Raw genomic sequence first — 19,899 nt, forward strand, 5'->3', positions numbered from 1 at the left:
CCACCCCCCCTCATTCCATAAGCACACACACCACACCCACCTCACCCCCTCCACAGACACCACATACCTCCCCCGACCACACATATCACTGCCCACACCCTCAGCACCATTTACTGAAATAGTTCTGTTGTCTTCAATATCTGAATCACTTCCTCTGTTGTATAATCAAGTTACCATAAACACTGGACGCTGCTGCTTCTGGGCCCTCTTATCTATTCCACTGTCCTTTGGATATCTTGTTATCTGGGAGAATGTCAGCATGGTCCCAACTGTACTTCTCCCACTCAATTTTGAATGTTTTATATGGTACCTTAGCTAACAATATATGTATTTAGAAACTTGTGCTGTGGATTCTAGATGGTAATTATTCTCTGTATGGTACACCTAAATGTTAGCTCCTAAGAGGAGAGAGGCTATATTTAACACAGTCTTTGTACATGTACAGTCTTAGGTACTTGTGGAGTGTTTAACTCATGTAGGGAAAAAATTAATTTCTTGCACCTCAGCTTATATAGGCTGTGGTAGCAAAACTAGATAAGCACTTCATTTTTTGCCACAATTGATACCATTGAAGTACAAATTTAGCACTAGGTATGGTCTTGCCCATCTGTCTGCCCCCGTCTCCTTAAGGCTACCTCAGTCTAAATGGGAGGCAGGGGTGAGGGGAGGTGGGTCACAACCTCAAAAGACTCTGGGGTTAGAAAAGTAGCAATTATTGTGTAAGGAGGCCTGGCATAATGATATAGGGGCTTGCGGAAACTATGGTTAACCAGAAAATGCCTAACTAAATTCACACAATTCAATTTACAAAAAAGTGCTAGGTTGGCTAAGTAAAAGAAATGTTCAGGCCCCACTGGCCCTCGACTGAGACCTCTAGCCATCTAAATACATGCTACATTGTAGTAGATGGTACTGATTGCACAAAACATGGAGAACTTAAATGTTTTCTAAACATATTTTCTCATGGGCACTGCTTTTAATAATGTGCCACAATTAGTTTGGTATAATCAGATTTTAGTCCCACGAGATATCCTGATATTCTATATTACAGCTTTGGCTAACAAATATAAGATGAATTTCCTCCTCAGTAAAATGGGGATAATAGTAATAATACCTGCTTCATAAGGTGAAGATTAAATGAAGCAATGCATGAAGTGCTTAGGAAAAAGTACTAATATTGAGTAATCACTTAATTATCTCGTTATTCATCATGATTTAGAACATTCATATTTTGAGTACCTTGTTGTTTCCAATCACTTTCTTGATTTCCGCAAATATCATGCATCAGGTTAATAAAGCTAAGAGCTTATATTGAACTTTATTTTTCATTCTACCTGACAAAATGCAGAAGATACATTTTGTTTTCTAAATTTGACCGTTCAAAGCTTTCGCTTAATGTCAGATTTAATGGGTTTGGTAAACACCTATACTTCTATGAGATGAAACATTTGCTTTTAATGATGATTTGTCTCCTGGACAAATTTTTGAGCTGACCATATCTTTTTTTTTTTTTTTTTTTCCCCGGTATGCGGGCCTCTCACCGCTGTGGCCTCTCCCGTCGCGGAGCACAGGCTCCGGATGCGCAGGCTCAGCGGCCATGGCTTACAGGCCCAGCCGCTCCGTGGCATGTGGGATCCTCCCGGACCGGGGCACGAACCCCCGTCCCCTGCATGGGCAGGCGGACTCTCAACCACTGCGCCACCAGGGAAGCCCGAGCTGACCATATCTTTAAAAGACTAAATAAATAAATAAGAGCAAAGAATATCTCCAAGTTTTAAAAAATGTTTATATGAGGAATTATGGAAATACTCTGACAAATTTAGTACTTAGAGTTAATTAAAAAAAATGAAATATACAAACCTTGAGTTGGACAAGTGGTCTTTTGGAGACAAGTTAATCAGGGTTTTAATCTTTCCATAGAGTTTTGACCCAAATCTTCACTTATGAAAAACTTTTAGTAGTATCTATCGTCAGATCACCTCCCCATGTTTACATATACATGCAAATGTAATACAGCGCTGGCTATAGTGAACACGATGAATTTGAATAAATTTCTACAGACTTATTAGCAGGATAATATGCCCAAAAGGTATCATTACACAAATTTCTCAAAAATTAGTTGGATCTCCTATTCCAGAAAAGCTCCACTGCTGTTTTTAATTTTTTAATGTATTAGAAATGAAAAGTGATATATTTTAAAGCACATTAGATATGAGTAATATAAAACATACTTCAAATTTGCTTATGGTGACTACCTCTCAAAACAGAAGGATGCATTCAGAAGCAGGTCAGGTGTTGGTGCATTTCCAAGAAGCAGTAGCCATCTAGCAGTGAGATAAACCAGTTCAACCAGACACGATTGGAAGTCCAACAAAAGGGATTTGGGAAGCATGGAAAAGATCAGCTGGGAAGAAGACAAATCCTGTTCTGGGACTCCAAATACACACCTGGTCATACTCAAATACCTAGAATTCCTTATCACTTTCATAACTCAGTAAATATTAGGTCTTGAGGTCTGAGGCAACTAGAAAGAAATTTCTTAACAACAGGGATCAATAATCAGTTTAGTTCTAGTTATGCTCATTAAAGATTAATTGCTACAGAAACTGCCCTCCGATCATAACAACTAGAAAATAGGACAGTATATGTAAAGCGAAAGTTTTCAAACACTGTACAATAGGCAGATCTGAACTGTGATTTAGAAGAGAAAGGAACAAATAAGGTAAGCCCAGATTACTGCTTGGAGGCAGTGTCTAAGATCTAGCAGTAAAAGTAGGTGCCTGGAAGTAGTGCTGAGCTGAGGAGCTGAAGAGGGAGTGTGGTGAGGCTGAGGTGGCTAGAATTTATGGAGCAGAATAAAAGAGAGAGAAAAGCTGCACAAAGCGACAGCTCTGGAGTTCTGCAGAGGAATCCCCAGGTCTTGGCTGGAGCACTGATCTGAACACACGTGAACGGAAATGGTCCAATTCATCAGAAATAAGTAGTGGAATGAGTAATTTTAAGAGCTCACAGAGGGCTAAGAACAGCTTGTGTTCTTATCAGACAGAGTGGAAAGACTTCATTAACACCAGGGCATTGAAGAGAGTCTAAAGAAGGGTAATAATGCTTTAGTAATGGAGCTAAATAAGTCTCCAAATAAAGGCTGCTCTGGATCCACCATGACAAAGGGTAAAGACAAGCCTCTAAAGGGTTCAGCTAATCTGCAAGTTACTCATTTGGACAATGGAATAAAATACAACATTCTTTAAAGGAATAAAACCAAATCCACCCACAAAAATGTCAAAAAGTCTGGCATGAAAACAAAAATTACTAGAAATGCAAAGAATGTAACAGTTCCAGAAAAGCACAGAGAGAAAGAAATTTGAAGAGAAGGACCTTAAAACAGCTATTGTAAATATGAAAAATATGCTCAAGGATATTAAGAAAGATACAAACTCGATAAGGAGAGAAATGAAGGATATAAAAGTTTCACATTGCAGTTTCTAAGATAAAAATACTATATATGGAATAAAAATACTGTAGTAAACTTGAAGATATAGCAACAAAAATTATTAAAGTACTGAAAAAAACAAAAAAAGAGTAGGAAAAAAATTGAGCAGAGTCTCAACGAACGTTTTGTGTAATACAGTCTAACATACAGGAAACTAGAGTCCCAGGAAGAGGGGTGGGTGCTATAAAAATGATGGCTGAAAAATTTCCAGACTTAGTAAAAAATGTAAACCAATGAATCCAAGAACTTCAAAAAAAAAAAAAAAAAAGACAAGGAAAACATAAAGTAAGGCACCTCATAATAAAAATGCTTAAAATCAAATATAAAGAGAAAAATCTTGAGAGTGGCAAGAGGGGGAGAAACCCACACTAGGTACAGAGGAACAGAAAATGATAGCAGACCCTTTGTCTGAAACCACGCAGGGTAGAGAACAACAGAACAACATTTTAAAATTACTGAACAAAAAAGAAAACACTGACAAGGAATTACATACAAGTGAACATAAATTCCTAAAATTAAGGTGCAGCCTTAATATAATTTTAAAAACAATAAAACATGAGAACATTTCTCACCAGCAGTTTACTATAAGACATACTGAAAGAAATTGTTCGGGCAGAAAAAAAAAGATACTAAATAGAAACGTGAAACTGCAAAAAGGAACCCAGTACACCAGGAATGGTCAATATGTGAGTAAAAGTAAAGAATACCTTTCTGTTTAAAGGAAAAATATAACAATGGAGTATGAGTTTTATATACATAATTAAAATGTATGACAATAGCACAGTAACCTGTTATAAAGATTCCAAACTACACATGAAGTGGTAAAATTTGAAGGCAGACTGTGACAAGTTAAAGACTATACTGTAAACCCTCCAGCACTCATTATAATGATTAAACAAAGAGGTACAGCTAATATGCCAACAGTGAAGAAAGACCGAACCCCCCGATGCCACAAAACACACACAAGCCCAAACAAGTCAGGAAAAGAGGAAAAAATAAAAGATGGAGTAAGTAAAAAGAGCAAGTAAGTATCAAAGTAAGTATGGAGTAAGTATCAAAGAGCAAGATGGCAGAATTAAAGTCAACTATATCAGTAATTACTATAAATTACTATAAAGTCAAGTATATCAGTAATTACTATAAATATAAATGGTATAAACACTCCAATCAAAAGATTGTTGGTTGAAAAGACCCACAAGTATGCTGTAGAAAACAATTTTAAAGACAAGATCACAGAATAAGATTAAAAAGCTAGAAAAAATTTCTAGCAAAAACTGAAAGGAAAGGTAGAGTTACTATATTAATATTAGACAAAGTAGATTTCAAAATAAGGAATGTGACCAGGAATGAGGAAGGTCATTTCATGACAAAGGGATCATTTTTTCAAGAGGACGTAACATGCACAGGTGGCAGAAATGCAAAACATTACAGACACTTTAGAAAACAGTTTGGAAGTTTTTTATAAAGTTAAATATATACTTAGTACACATCCCAGCAAGCTCACTCCTTCACTCTTAGGTACCTTCTGAAAAGAGATGAAAACATATGTACATGCAAAGACTTGTTTGAGAATATCCAAAGCAGGTTTATTTATAATAGCCCCAAACTGAAAACAACACAAATGCCCAGCTGGTGTATGTGTAAACTGTAAGATATTCAAACAATGGAATGAATATACTACTCAGCAATAAAAGGAGACAAACTACAAACTAACGCAGCACACAATATGGATGAATCTGCAAAGAACACTTCCAAGTGAAAGAAGCCAAGCACAAAAAAATATGCATGATTCAATTTATTGAAATTATAGAAAAGAAAAAGCTCAGTGCCCAAGGACAGATAAGTGGTTGCCATGGGCTGGGAGTAAAGGTGGAAGGAATTAACAGCAAGATCTTTTTCAGGTAATGGAAATGTTATGTATCTTGATAGTGATGGTAGTCACACAACTGTATTCATTTTTCAGAACTCAAACTATGTAATTTAAATTGGTAAATTTTAGTGTATGTAAATTATCATTAGAAACTATGCACTTTCTACTGAAAAAGTTGGATTATCTGCCCATACTTATGTGATTTTAAAAACCATGAAAAACTGAAATGGGAATATCTAGGAAGAGCCTGAGGAATTAAAGGATGAAACTTCAAGACTCCTCCCCAAAACCCTCTCTCAAAGGCAGAAGTGAAGAAGCCCTCCGTGATAAAGCAACCAGCTGGAGTGAAGTCTGGAGACTGGGCCCAATTAGCCCCATCTTACCTGATCCATCTGTTCTCCCACCTATTTTGCGTTCTGAAGCAGGAACAGAAATAGAGACTGAAGCAGAGGCAGGTAACAGGCAGAACTTCTTAAGCTGCTAAACAGAAAAAAAGCCCTGTGACACTTAAAACCGCCCTAACCAGCCAGAAGTTCTCAAAGGGGATAACTAAGGCTTTTAAAGGAGTTTTACTGGCAGGAAAACCTCTGGCCTGGTGCAAGGGGACTGCGATGGTTTGGGCCTGTGCTCCTACTCATAGGGCTGCTAAGCGATCAGAGCTTCCAGCAGGGGGATTCTCTCCAAAAATTCTCAGAGGTGGCCCAGGAAAACATGGACAAAGCAAATGTCAACAGGTTGAACCTGGGGATGCTCTGGAATAAGTTACCCAGGGAAGTGACTCAGTGAAAAGACGCTCAAGTACATTAGCGTGGTCAGCCCATCCTGCTTGATGTAGCAACAGACATTGAATCAGTGACAGCTGTTCTGCTGCCTCTTTTGCCTTTTCTAGAACTGGCATTTTAAAGTGCAGTTATTCTGTTTTTTGCCTCTAGTACTTTATATGAAGTATGTCAGATATTCTGTATTTTTCAGTTAGCCTGTAGAGTTAAGTTACATCCCTACCTGAAGAGAATGGACACCAACCAGCCTCGGAGACGGGAGCCACAGCTAGACACAGGGGACAGAGGTGAGGAGATCTGTGGTTAGAGATGGGAAACTGTGCCATGTTGGGCAAAAGCACTGTTCGAACTCAATGTATGGAGAAAGGGTGTGTGTGTGTGCTGGGGACAAAGAGATGAACGTCGCTGGCTCTGTCTACCAAGAAGATCACCCTTTCTCCGAGAACTGTATCTCACCCCTGCTGGAGGGAACTCTCCTCTCACCAGAGCAACCACGTGGGTGTCAGTCACACAGGTCACAGTCGTGCCACAGAATACACTACAGTGGAGGTCAGGAGACAGAACTGAACACATGCTCTGCCGTGCTGCTAGTAATCACGCATCCAGCCACATGAAAGCCTCCCCTTCCAAAGAATAAAGCTGAGTGGGGTTCCCACAAGTGCAAAGCAGGAAGCCCCTGAGCTCACCTCCTCCCACAGACACACAAAATTACAACCACTTACGAAAAAGACCAGAACCTATCAAAAGAGATCTTCTACAACTAAAGACATAATGAACGGACCACAGTGAGATGGGTTTGAGGGCGGAGTCGCAGTACAGCCAAGACCACACCCTGGGGTGGGCAACCCACAAACGGGAGAATAGTTACAACTGCAGAGGTTCTCCCCATGGAGTGAGGGGTCCGTGCCCCACATCTGGCTCCCAAGCTCAGGGGTCCTGCGTTGGGAAGATGAGCCCCCAGAATATTTAGCTTTGAAGGCCAGTGGGGCTGACCTTCAGGAGATTGCCCAGAGGGCTGTGGGAAAGAGACCTCACTCTTAAAGGGCACACACAGAGTCTCACATGCTCTGGGACCCAAGACAGAAGCAGTAATTTGAAAGGGGCCAGGGTTAGACCCTCCTGCTGATCTTAGAGAGCCCCTCAGAGAGGCAGGAGGCAACTGCAGCTCACCTTGGGGACACAGACACTGGCAGCAGCTATTTGGGGAGCTCGTTCTACCATGTGGATGCTGGTCTAGCGAGCACCTCTTGGAACCCTCCTTCTAACTTACTAGCCTCAGGACCCAGCCCCACCTCTACCCACCAACCTGAAGGAACCAGTACGGGGACACCTCAGGCCAAGCAACTAACTAGGTGGGGACACAGTCCCACCCACCAGCAGACAGGCTGCCTTAAGACCCTCGAGCCCACAGCTGCCCCTGGACACGGCCTTGTCCACCAGAGGGTCCAGGACCCGGCCACACACATCAGTACATAGGCACTAGACCTGGGAACCCCAGGGCCCTGCAGCCAAAGACCCCATGACTCAGCTCCACACACCAGTGAACAGGCACCAGCCCCAGAATCTCCTGGACCTTGACCCCATCCACCAGTGAGCCTGCTCTAGCCTTGGGACCAGCATCACCCACCAGCAGGCAGAGACATGCCCAAGGAAAACCTCAGCCCTGGAGCCTACAGACCCAGCCCACACACCAGCTGGGCCATGGCCCTACCTACCTTCAGGCCAACACCAGCTCTGAGACACACTGGGCCCCTCAGCCAGCTGCCCCAGGGTCCAGCCCCACTCACCAGCAGTCCGACACCAGCTCTGGCACCCCTGGGTCCTGCAGCCAGACCCCAGGACCTGGCTCTGACCACCAGTGGGCCAGCACAAGCTCTGGGGCTCACCAGGAGTGAGGCTGCCAGCCACCTTGTGACTCAGGCCTACCAACCAATGACCAGCAACCTCTACACAAGGAGGGCCTGGCCAGCAACCAGACCAGGGGCCAGTCATGCCTATGAGACTGCCCACACCTGTCAGCCTACCACAACAGGGGGACCCACAGTCCACAGAGGGGGCACCCCTAGAGCATCCAGCCCTGGTGACCGAGGGGAGTGTGCTGCCAGCACACACAGGATGTCTCCTACAGAAGGCCACTTCTCCAAGGTCAGGAAATGTAACCAACTTACATACACAGAAATGAAACCAGCAAATAAGGCAAAATGAGGTGACAGAGGAACATATTCCAAAGAAAGGAACAAGATAAAACCCCAGAAGGAGAACTAAGCAAAGTGGAGACAGGCAACCTACCTGAGAAAGAGTTCAGGGTAATGATTGTAAAGATGATCAAAGAACTTGGGAGAAGAATGGATGAACAGAGTGAGAAATTAGAAGTTTTTAATAAAGAGTTAGAAACCATAAAGAACAACCAAACAGAGATAAAGAATACACTAACTGAAATGAAAAAATACACTAGAAGGAATCAACAGTAGATTAAATGATACAGAGGAACGGATGAGCGAGCTGGAAGACAGAGCAGTGGGAATCGCTGCTGCTGAGCAAAACAAGAAAAAAGAATAAAAAGAAATGAGGACAGTTCAAGAGACCTCTGGGACAACATCAAATATACTAACATTCACCTTATAGAAGTACCAGAAGGAGAAGAGAGAAAGTGGAAGACAAAATATTTGAATATATAATAGCTGAAAACTTCCCTAACCTGGGAAAGGTTAAATAGACTTCTTGGTTGAAAATCCACAGAGAGTCTGAAACCCAAAAAGGACCACACCAACACACTGTAATTAAAATGGCAAAAATTAAAAATAAAGACAGAATATTAAAAGCAACAAGGGAAAAGCAACAAGTTACTTACAAAGGAGCTCCCATAAGGCTATCAGCTAACTTTTCAGCCAAGATATGGAAGCAACCTAGATGTCCATCAACAGATAAATGGATAAAGAAGATGTGATATATATAAATGTAAACACACACAATGGAATATTACTCAGCCATAAAAAAGAATGAAATTCTGCCATTTGCAGCAACATGAATGGACCTGGAGGGTATTATGCTTAGTGAAGTAAGTCAAGACAGAGAAAGACAAATACTGTGTTTCATCACTTATACGTGGACTCTAAAAAATAAAACAAATGAATGAATATTACAAAAAAGAAACAGACTCACAGATATAGAGAACAAACTAGTGTTTACTGTGGGGAGAGGGAAAGGGGGAGAGGCAAAATAGGGGTGGGGAATTAAGGGATCCAAACTACTATGTATAAAATAAACAAGCTACAAGGATATACTGTACAGCACAGGGAATTACAGCCAATATTTCATAATAACTATTGACATACATGGAGTGTAATCTATAAAATCTTTGAATCATTATGTTGTACACCTGAGACTAATAAAATATTGTAAATCAATTATACCTCAATAAAAAAAGAATAAATATGATATGCAAAAACAATAAAGAGAAAGAAATGCAGAAAATGTCCTGGAGACAATTCTTCATCTTGAGGCGTCTCCTTGCCCTTTTCTCCTAAGCTGTTAGACTCACTGTCCCTTGCAGCCACTGGAGTGCTGACAGAGAAAATGACATAGCCTAGCGGGCTAGTGTACAGACTGCCCAGAAACACGGTGGGGTGCTCCTACAGAACTGGGGACAGCAAGGCTTGCTCAGCATTGTAAGTCAGTGTAAAGCTACACTGTTACAACGTTTCTCTTGATTGTACCCTAATAGAATATGCTAATACATTAAGAAAAAAGGGCCCAGCACAGGAGGAAACAGCAGGACTGTCCATCCCAGCACTGCATGTCTGTGTCTGGAGGTGGATAGAAATAATCTAGAGCTATAGCCTAATTCTGCATTAATTCTGCATGAAAGCTGTTAATTCATGCATTAACAGCTATCTTAGTCTATCCAACTATATACAATTGCTATTTCATACTCTGCAAGGGCTATTCTAAACATAGAAACAGACTCTATTCCACTCAAACTTCCAACATCATGTGTCAGTAGATAATCCTGTCACATGGGCCTCCTTCCATTTCCTAGGACGAAGCACACTACACTCACCTACACTGCACCCGTCCATCTTCCACAGAGGTCAGCATTCCACGTGTGCTTGGATCTCAATTCTAACCCTCCCTGCTTTGTCTCAAGGATCTCACACTATTTATCATTCTATGTGTTATAAATCCAACCTTTCCTTCAACCACCAGAAAATGTAAACTCCATGAAGACAGGGCCCTTGTCCATTCTATATACTACTGTATTTTTGATGCCTAGCACATAGCAGGTACTAAAAACTATTTGTTGAAGGTGAGAATAAATAAATGAATAAGAGGTTAGAAACAAATGGTCTGTAAGAAATCTTCCAGTTCTGAAGTTCTGTAATTCTACTTGCAGAAGATAAGGTGCATAATGGTTTTCAGATTTAGGGTTAGAGGCTTTACCAAATTTCAATAATACTTTTCTAAATAAACATAATACAATTTTTCTTTATCCCTTCACTTTACTTCAGATAAATTCACTTTAAATTTTGAGCCTATCTTAAAGACGAAATAAATGAAATAGAAAATGTCAACAAATGATGCTTACTCTTCTTTCCATCCATATCTGCATGGATTTTCCGAGCCAAGAAACCACTTTTGTACACAGCAGCATTTGGGTCGTGAGGAATGTCCAAGAATGGGTTGGTAGTACTCCCAATACGGCTGATGGTCTTTGGATGTGTTCCATTAGCCTTCTCATCAGTACCTTCTGACGGAGACTTTTTTTTCTCTTCATCATCTCTAAAAGGATAAAACAAAGATTGAACACACAGGTTGAGTAACACAATATTCAATGTGAACACTGTGAGTAACACAATATTCAATGAACAGAGTTATTTGGTGTAATAAACTATCATGTTTTCTAATGGTCTATCAGTCTTAATACCAACGACCATGATAAGAATAACTGCGGTTCACTAAACATCTCCTGTGTGCCAGGTATTTATGACCATGACAGTCTTGTAAGACTGATATTAGTATCCTATACCACAGGTAAGGAAAGAGACTCAAAGTTTAAATAAATATGCCAAAGCACAGACCTAGGAATTAAAGGAAGAAACAGTGAGGACATGACTGCAAAACTCTAAAGCCTCTGGTCTTTACACCTACTACAGAGCCTTCATGTTTGTCTTCTTTCAAACAAGTACAAGTTCTTTGGCAGAGATCATGATTTTGATTTTGATTTCTGCATGGCCTAGAATAGTACCAAGCATACAGAATACGACAAGTACAGATTAAGTCCAGTAAACAATATTGGACTATATCTGCCAAATAACCAGGTAATCTCTAATATCAAAACCTCAGGTAAAGCTACCAATGGGTTAGGATGGGGGTGCCATCCACAGTGCTTTGGCATCTTACAGCTTTCCAATCGCCATTAAAGTTTGGCGCACCCTATCACTGACCGAGAAAACCCCTAACTGCCCAGCCCCCCTTTTGAATCCCCATTCCTTCAAGCAGGGAAAGTTGAACGCTGAGGTTATAATGTACATGAAGTATGAAGGAGGTGGTCACATTCAGCTAATAAAGAGAGGGGAAGATTAGAAGAAAGCTAATAAGCTCTGATATACTGCTGGAAAACACATAACCAGAATAAGAGCATTTGTCTTAGTTCTCTGGTTTTAATGTCCTGAATCATCTCTGGTTTCATTGTTTATTAAGCTTTGAATACTGAATCTTTTTATAAAACTTCAACCAAAATAACCACCACCAAAATATATTTAAAATAAACCACAAAGCTTAACAATCATCAAAAGTGTTTATTTGGGGGCTTTCCTGGTGGTGCAGTGGTTGAGAGTCTGTCTGCTGATGCAGGGGACGTGGGTTCGTGCCCCGGTCCGGGAAGATCCCACATGCCATGGAGAGGCTGGGCCCGTGAGCCATGGCCGCTGAGCCTGCGTGTCCGGAGCCTGGGCTCCGCAACGGGAGAGGCCACAACAGTGAGAGGCCCGCGTACCACAAAAAAAAAAAAAAAAAAAAAAAAAAAGTGTTTATTTGGTTATCAGAGTAAAACAGACATTTCTCCCCATTGGTATTTTATAAATAATTGTGAGATATATGAAAATAACACTGAACTCAGGCAACTATACCTTATTTTTAATTTTATTTTTAGATAATTTTGGATTTGCAAAGATAGTACAGAGTCCCCTTATGCTCATCATCCAGTTTCCCCAATGTAAACAACTTTTATTTTCTTTTGGCCATGTCACGTGGCATGTGGGATCTTAGTTCCGATCAAACCCGGGCCCCCTGCAGTGGAAGTGCAGAGTACTAACCACTGGACTGCCAGGAAATTACCCCCAATGTTAACACCTTATAGAACCATAATAAAAGTGTCAAAATTAAGAAATTAACAATACAATACTAAGAAGTAAACTTCAGACTTTATTCAGATTTCACCCATTTTTTTCACTAATGTTTTTTTCTTTTCCAGAATCCTATCCATGACCTCACAGTGCACTTGGCTGTCATGGCTCTTTAGTCGCCTCCAGACAGTGACAACTTTTAAGCCTTTACTTGTCCTTCATGAGCTAGAAAGTACTAGCCAGTGATTCTGTAGGTTTGTTTGATGTCTTCTCATCATTAGATTGAGGTTATACATTCTCGGGAAGGATACCATGGGTGATACACCCTCTCAGTACACCAGATCAGGAGGTATGTGTTTTATTATTAGTGAGATGCACCTGGATCACTTGGTTAAGGTGGTTTCTGTCAAGTTTCTATACTGTAAAGTTACTATTTTCCTTTGCAAATGATTTGGGGGAGATATTTTCTGACTATGAAAATATGCTGTTTCTCTTTAAACTTCTGACCACTAATTTTAGCATTCATCTGTGTATTCTGACTAAGACAATTATACTGTAGTGATCTAATGGTGATTTTTTTAAATTTCCCTAATTTCTTCTACATTATTCATTGGAATTCTTCTGTAAGTATGGACACATGGATATTTATTATTTGGATTGTAATCAAACATTACCATTATTTAATTTGTTGTTCAAATTTTTCCAGCTTTGGTCACTGGGAGTCCTATCAAGTAGGCTTCTGTGTCCTTTCATCATGCCTCATCCTTTTTCCTTTTTGTTTTGTAAGTATTTCCTTTCTTTCAGGTACCACAAGATGCTACCTCCAAGCTCATCTTGTATTTTCCTTGTCTCAGCCCCGGAAGCAACAACTCTACAAGGAGTCCCAGTTCTATTTATTGGAGAATGGTATTTAGAAACCAAATCCAGGTGCTAGGTGTGCTCACTGCCTCTAGGCCCTCTCAACAGACACACCTAGGGAAATACATAGATATTGCATATATATATATATATATATATATATATATATATATATATATATATGTATGATCCAGCTATCCTCCCTCCCTTCCCATGAGCTCATACTGTTATCTCCAACCCAAGCCAGCAAGACAAAATTCATCCCAGCCTTTGCCTTTTGCTTATTTGTACTTCTTCAACAGTGAGAAACCTGGCTTTCTTACCTACAATATATTTATTTATTTATATGTTCAACCCGAGTAAACAACGGGTTGTTTGTTATATATAACAACGGTTATGCAATTCATTTGGAAAACAAATTAATTTCACATAGTCTGAAATATATCTTGCATTCCCCATACTGTGGCTGATATTTAAGAAATGTACATACACAAAATGTACTCCTTGAGATGTACAATTCTATGGGAATACATAATGCATCATGTATCTACCATCACAATATCAAACAGAACAGTTCTGTCACCCCCAAATTCCTTCTGCTGCCTTCTTTTAGTCAATTCCTCTCCCTGACCAATTCCTGGAAACTACCTATCTCCCTTCCTTCCCAATAGTTTTGCCATTCTCAAAATGTCACATAAATGGTTTATTTTACTTGGCAAAACATATTTACGATTCATCCATATTGTTGTGAGAATCAATAGTTTGTTCACTTTCATTGCTGAGTACTATTTTATTTTATGGACATACTAGTTTATTTATGCATTTACTTTCCCCTACCCCACACCTCCAGCTTTACTGAGGTAAAACTGATTTATTTATTGTAAGGTATTATAAGTGTACAACCTGATGATTTGATATACACATACATCATGAAAGGTTCCCCAACATTGAGTTAACAAATCCAACACCTCACATATTTATTTATATATTTATTTTTGGTAAGAAATTTAAGTTTTTCTCTCTTAGTAAATTCCAGTTATACAATGCACTGCTATCAACTGTAGTCACCATGTTTTATATTATTTCTTCAGACCTTATTAGTCTTGCAGCTGCAAGTTTGTACCCTCTGAACAAACTCTCCCTATTTCCCCCACACCATATGCCCTGGCAACCACTTTTCTACTCTGTTTCAGTAAGTTAGACTTTTTAAAAAAATTCCACATATAAGTGATTCTATATGGTATTTATCTTTATCTGATTTATTTCACTTAGCATAATGCCCTCCAGGTTCATCCATGTTATCAAAAATGACAGGATTTCTTTCTTATTTTAGGGCTGCATAGTATACCAGTGTGTGTGTGTGTGTGTGTGCGTGTGTGTGTGTGTGTGTGTGTGTATCATATCTTCTTTATCCATTCATCCACAGATGGACTTTAGGCTGTTTCCATATTTGGCTATTGTAAATGATGCTGCTCTGAACATAGGAGTACAGATATCTCTGAAATAATTATTTCTTTTCTTTGGCTATATATTCAAAAGTAGGATTGCTGGAACATATGGTAGCTCTATTTTTAAGTTTTTGAGGAACATCCATAATGTTTTGCATAGTGGCTGTACCACTCTACATTTCCACCAACAGTGCACCAGGGTTCCCTTTTCTTCACATCCTTGCCAGCATTTGTAACCTCTTGTCTCTTTGATAATAGACATCCGAACAGGTATGAGGTGATATCTCAGGTGGTTTTGATTTGCATTTCCATGATTTGTGATGTTGACCACCTTTTCATATACCTGTTGACCTCTTTTATGTCTCTTTAGAAAAAAATGTCTACTTAGGTCCTTTCCAAATTTTTAAACTGAGTTATTTGATTTTATGCTAATGAACTGTGGGAATTCACTGTATATTTTGGATATCAACCCCCTGTCAGATATAGGATTTGCAAAAATTTTCTCTTACTCCATAGTTGCCTTTTCATTTTGTTGACGGTTTCCTTTTCTGTGCAGAGCTTTTTAGTTTAACTTAGACCCACTTTTGCTTTTGTTGCCGAATCAAAAAAATCACTGTCAAGACCAATGTCAAGAAGTTTCCTCCCTATGTTTTCTTCTAGTTTTATAGTTTCAGGTCTTATGTTCAAGGCTTTAATACATTTTGAGTTGATTTTTGTGTTTGGTGTAAGATGAGGTCCACTTTTGTTCTTTCGCATGTAGATTATCAATTTTCCTAACACCATTTAGTGAAGGGACAATTCTTTCTCTTGTACATTCTTAGCTGCCTTGTGTGAGTTAATTTCTGGGCTATTGGGTTCCACTGACTTATGTGTCTGTTTTTATGTCAATACCATACTGTTTTGTTTATATTATTGTTTGAAAGGAATTGTGATGCATCCAGCTTTGTTCTTCTTTCTCAAGACTGCTTTGGCTATTTGAGGTCTTTTGTGGTTCTATGCCAATTTTAGCATTGTTCTATTCCTGTGAAAAATGCCATTGGAATTTTGATAAGGATTGCACTGAATCTTTAGATTGCTTTGAGTATTATGAACATTTAACAATACTAATTATTCAAATCCATTAGCACAGAATGTTTTTCATTTGTGTTCTCTTCAATTTCTTAATCAATGTTTATAGATTTCAGTGTATAGACCTTTAAAATGTCTTATAGATTTCAGTGTATAGACCTTTAACCTCCTTGGTCAAATTTATTCCTAAGTATTTTGTTGTTTTTGATGTTATTGTAAAAATGATTGTTTTCTTAATTTCTATTTCTGACAGTTCATTGTTGGTATACGGAAATGTAATTGATTTTTGTATATTGATTTTATATTGTGCACTTCATTTATTAATAGTATTTTGGTGGACTATTTAGGGTTTTCTACATATAGTATCATTTCACCTGCAAATAAAGACAATTTTACTTCTTCCTTTTCAATTTAGATGCCTTTTATTTTTCTTGCCTAATTGCCACGTCATCCTTATACTGTTCTTGATTTTAGAGGAAATGCTTTTCAAGGTTGAGTATATGATGTTTGCTGTGGGCTTGTCACATATGGCCTTTATTAATGTTAAGGTACATTTCCTCTATACTCAATTTTTTGAGAGTCTTTATTACAAATGGATGTTGAATTTTGTCAAATGCTTTTTCTGCATCTGTTGTGATTATATTTTTATCCTTCATTTTCTTAATGTGGTGTACCACATTTATAGATTTACAGATGTTGAACCACCCCTGCATCCCTGGAATAAATCACACTTGATCTTGATGTATGATGCTTTTAATGTGCTTTTGGACTCTGTTTGCTAGTATGTTGTTGAGGACTGTTTGCATCTATGTTCATCAGTGTTACTGGCCTGTGATATTCCTTCCTTGAAGCATACTTGTCTAGCGTTGGCATTGGGGTGATGGTGGCCTCGTAGAATGAGTTTGGCAGAATCACTCCTTTTCATTGTATGGATAGTTTAAGGATTGGCATTCATTCTTCTTTGAATGTTTGCTAGAATTCATCAATGAAGCCATCTGGTCTTGGACTTTTATTTTTTGTTTTGTTTATTTAATCAGTAATCAAATACCTGTCCAAGTAGTTACTAGTAATTGGTCTCATCAGTTTTCCGGTTTTTTTTTTTTTTTTTTCATGATTCACTCCTGGTAGGTTGTATGTTTCTAGGAATTTATCCTTTTCTTCTACTTTGTCCAATTTGTTGTCATATAACAGTCTCTTATGATCCTTTGTATTTCTGTGGAATAAGTTAAATGTCTCCCATTTCATTTCTAATTTATCTGAGTCCTCTTTATTTGAGTCTCTATACTGGTTTATTTAAAACGTTCTGCTGAGTTTTGGGGATGAAGTTATTTTTCTCTATATAAACATCAGGCAAAAGAAGTACAGTTACAGTGTCTAACATGGTAGCCACTGGCTACATATGGCTACTGAGAACTTAAAATGTGGGTAGTCCAAATTGAGATGTACAATAAATTTAAAAAATACACACCATATTTCAAAAGACAGTACAAAAAAGGAAAATACTCCAATAATTTTTCTACCAAATACATATTGAAATGATAATATTCTGGATACACTGCGATAAGTTAAAAGTACTTTATAAAATTAATTTTACCGTTTTTAAACTTTGATGATGTAGCAACTAAACATTTTTAAATTACATATGTGGCATGCATCACATTTCTTTTAGAAAGGCTGTTGTTAGAGGGGCTTGTATATTCTAAGACATATTAAAACCAAAGACAAAAATAGATGAAGAATAATTGAAGAAATGTTCAACAAAGTACAGCTCACTAAAACCCTGACAATAAGTGAGGGCTGAAAATATTCAATCCTGAGAAACAAGTATTCTTCAAATTACAAAGGTTAATGAAATGACCATGTCACCTTACACTTAAATTCACTTTATTTTTTATTGTGTCATTAAGTAGAATAGTGTAGGACCTCCCTGGTGGTGCAGTGGTTGGGAGTCCGCCTGCCGATGCAGGGGACACGGGTTCGTGCCCCGGTCAGGGAGGATCCCACATGCCGCGGAGCGGCTGGGCCCATGAGCCATGGCTGCTGGGCCTGTGTGTCCAGAGCCTGTGCTCCGCAGTGGGAGAGGCCACAGCAGTGAGAGGCCCGCGTACCACAAAAAAAAAAAAAAAAAAAAAAAAAAAAAGAATAATATATTCTACTGAGATTCCAGACATCTTAACATCTTACAACCTACAAAATTCCCCAAAACATTCTTTAATCTGTCCACTGTGTAATCATGTATGAGTCACTGGGTGGTCAAAGTCCACAGCTTAAGATGCAGTCTATTTGGAGAACAAAAGCTCTGGTGCTATCAGAAGATAATCTTTCTATTTCTCTGTTCTTTCTAAAGATCAACTGTAAATCACAAATTTCCTATATCCTATGTTACTTATGACAGGTGTGCTTTTATTTCTAAACGAAAAAGATAGATAAGGAACCATGCAAGTCCACTGGAGTCTTATATTTCACTGGAATTCCACAAAGAACAGAAAACAATTGCTTTTTTTTTTGAATTTTATTTTATTTTATACAGCAGGTTCTTATTACTTATCTATTTTATACATATTAGTGTATATATGTCAATCCCAATCTCCCAATTCATCCCCCCACCCAGTTTCCCCCCTTGGTGTCCATACGTTTGTTCTCTACATCTGTATCTCTATTTCCACCTTGCAAACCAGTCTGTGCCATTTTTTCAGATTCCATGTATATATGTTAATATACGATATTTGTTTGTCACTTTCTGACTTACTTCACCCGTATGACAGGCTCTAGGTCCATCCAGGTCTCTACAAATGACCCAATTTTGTTCTTTCTTATGGCTGAGTAATATTTCATTGTATATATGTACCATGTCTTCTTTATCCATTCATCTGTCTATGGGCATTTAGGTTGCTTCCATGACCTGGCTATTGTAAATAGTGCTTCAATGAACACTGTGGTACATGCCTCCTTTTGAATTATGGTTTTCTCAGGGTATATGCCTAGTAGTGGGATGGTTGGGTCATATGGTAGTACTATGTTTAGTTTTTTAAGGAATCTCCATACTGTTTTCCATAGTGGTTGTATCAATTTACATTCCCACCAACAGTGCAACAGGGTTCTCTTTTCTCCACACCCTCTCCAGCATTTGTTGTTTGTAGATTTTCTGATGATGCCCATTGTAAAAGGCGTGAGGTGATAACTCATTGTAGTTTTGAATTGCATTTCTTTAATAATTAGTGATGTTGAGCAGCTTTTCATGTGCCTCTTGGCCATCTGTATGTCTTTTTTAGAGAAATGTCTGTTTAGGTCTTCTGCCCATCTTCTAATTGGGTTGTTTGTTTTTTTAATGTTGAGCTGCATAAGCTATTTACATATTTTGGAGATTACCCGTTTTCCATTGATTTGTTTGCAAATATTTTCTGAGCATTGTTCTTTCATCTTGTTTATAGTTTCCTTTGCTGTGCAGAAGCTTTGAGTTTCATTAGGTCCCATTTATTTTTGTTTTTATTTCCACTACTCTAGGAGGTGAGTCAAAAAAGGTCTTGCTGTGATATATGTCAGAGCGTTCTTCCTATGTTTTCCTCTAAGAGTTTTATAGTGCATGGCTTTACATTTCGGTCTTTAATCCATTTGGAGAATATTTTTGTGTATGGTGTTAAGGAGTGTTCTAATTTCATTCTTTTACATGTAGCTGTCCAGTTTTCCCAGCACCAGTTATTGAAGACGCTGTCTTTTCTTGACTATATATCCTTGCCTCCTTTGTCATAGATCAGTTGACCATAGGTGTGTGGGTTTATCTCTGGGCCTTCTATCCTGTTCCATTGATCTATATTTCTGTTTTTGTGCCAGTACCATATTGTCTTGATTACTATAGCTTGGTAGTATAGTATGAAATCAGGGAGTCTGCTTCCGCCACCTCTGTGTTTTCCCTCAAGATTGCTTTCACTATTTGGGGTCTTTTTTGTCTCCATTCAAATTTTAAGATTTCTTGTGCTAGTTCTGTACAAAATGCAATAGGTAATTTGATAGGGATTGCACTGAATCTGTAGACTGCTTTGGA

The 19,899-nt window shown here is 38.7% G+C and overlaps 1 protein-coding gene across 11 annotated transcripts in view; it reads right to left on the reverse strand.

Annotated features, from left to right (window-relative positions):
• The window catches only part of PSD3 (pleckstrin and Sec7 domain containing 3), a 573,112-nt gene that overhangs the window by 96,159 nt on the left and 457,054 nt on the right, over positions 1–19,899 (reverse strand). For all 11 annotated transcript variants that reach the window (XM_067721837.1, XM_067721838.1, XM_067721840.1 and 8 more), the window contains one exon: positions 10,725–10,918. In XM_067721837.1, the coding sequence (XP_067577938.1) occupies positions 10,725–10,918 (194 nt within the window). The remainder of the gene's footprint in view (positions 1–10,724; positions 10,919–19,899) is intronic.

Source organism: Pseudorca crassidens, chromosome 21, assembly GCF_039906515.1.
Source record: "Pseudorca crassidens isolate mPseCra1 chromosome 21, mPseCra1.hap1, whole genome shotgun sequence".
Lineage (NCBI taxonomy): Eukaryota > Metazoa > Chordata > Mammalia > Artiodactyla > Delphinidae > Pseudorca > Pseudorca crassidens.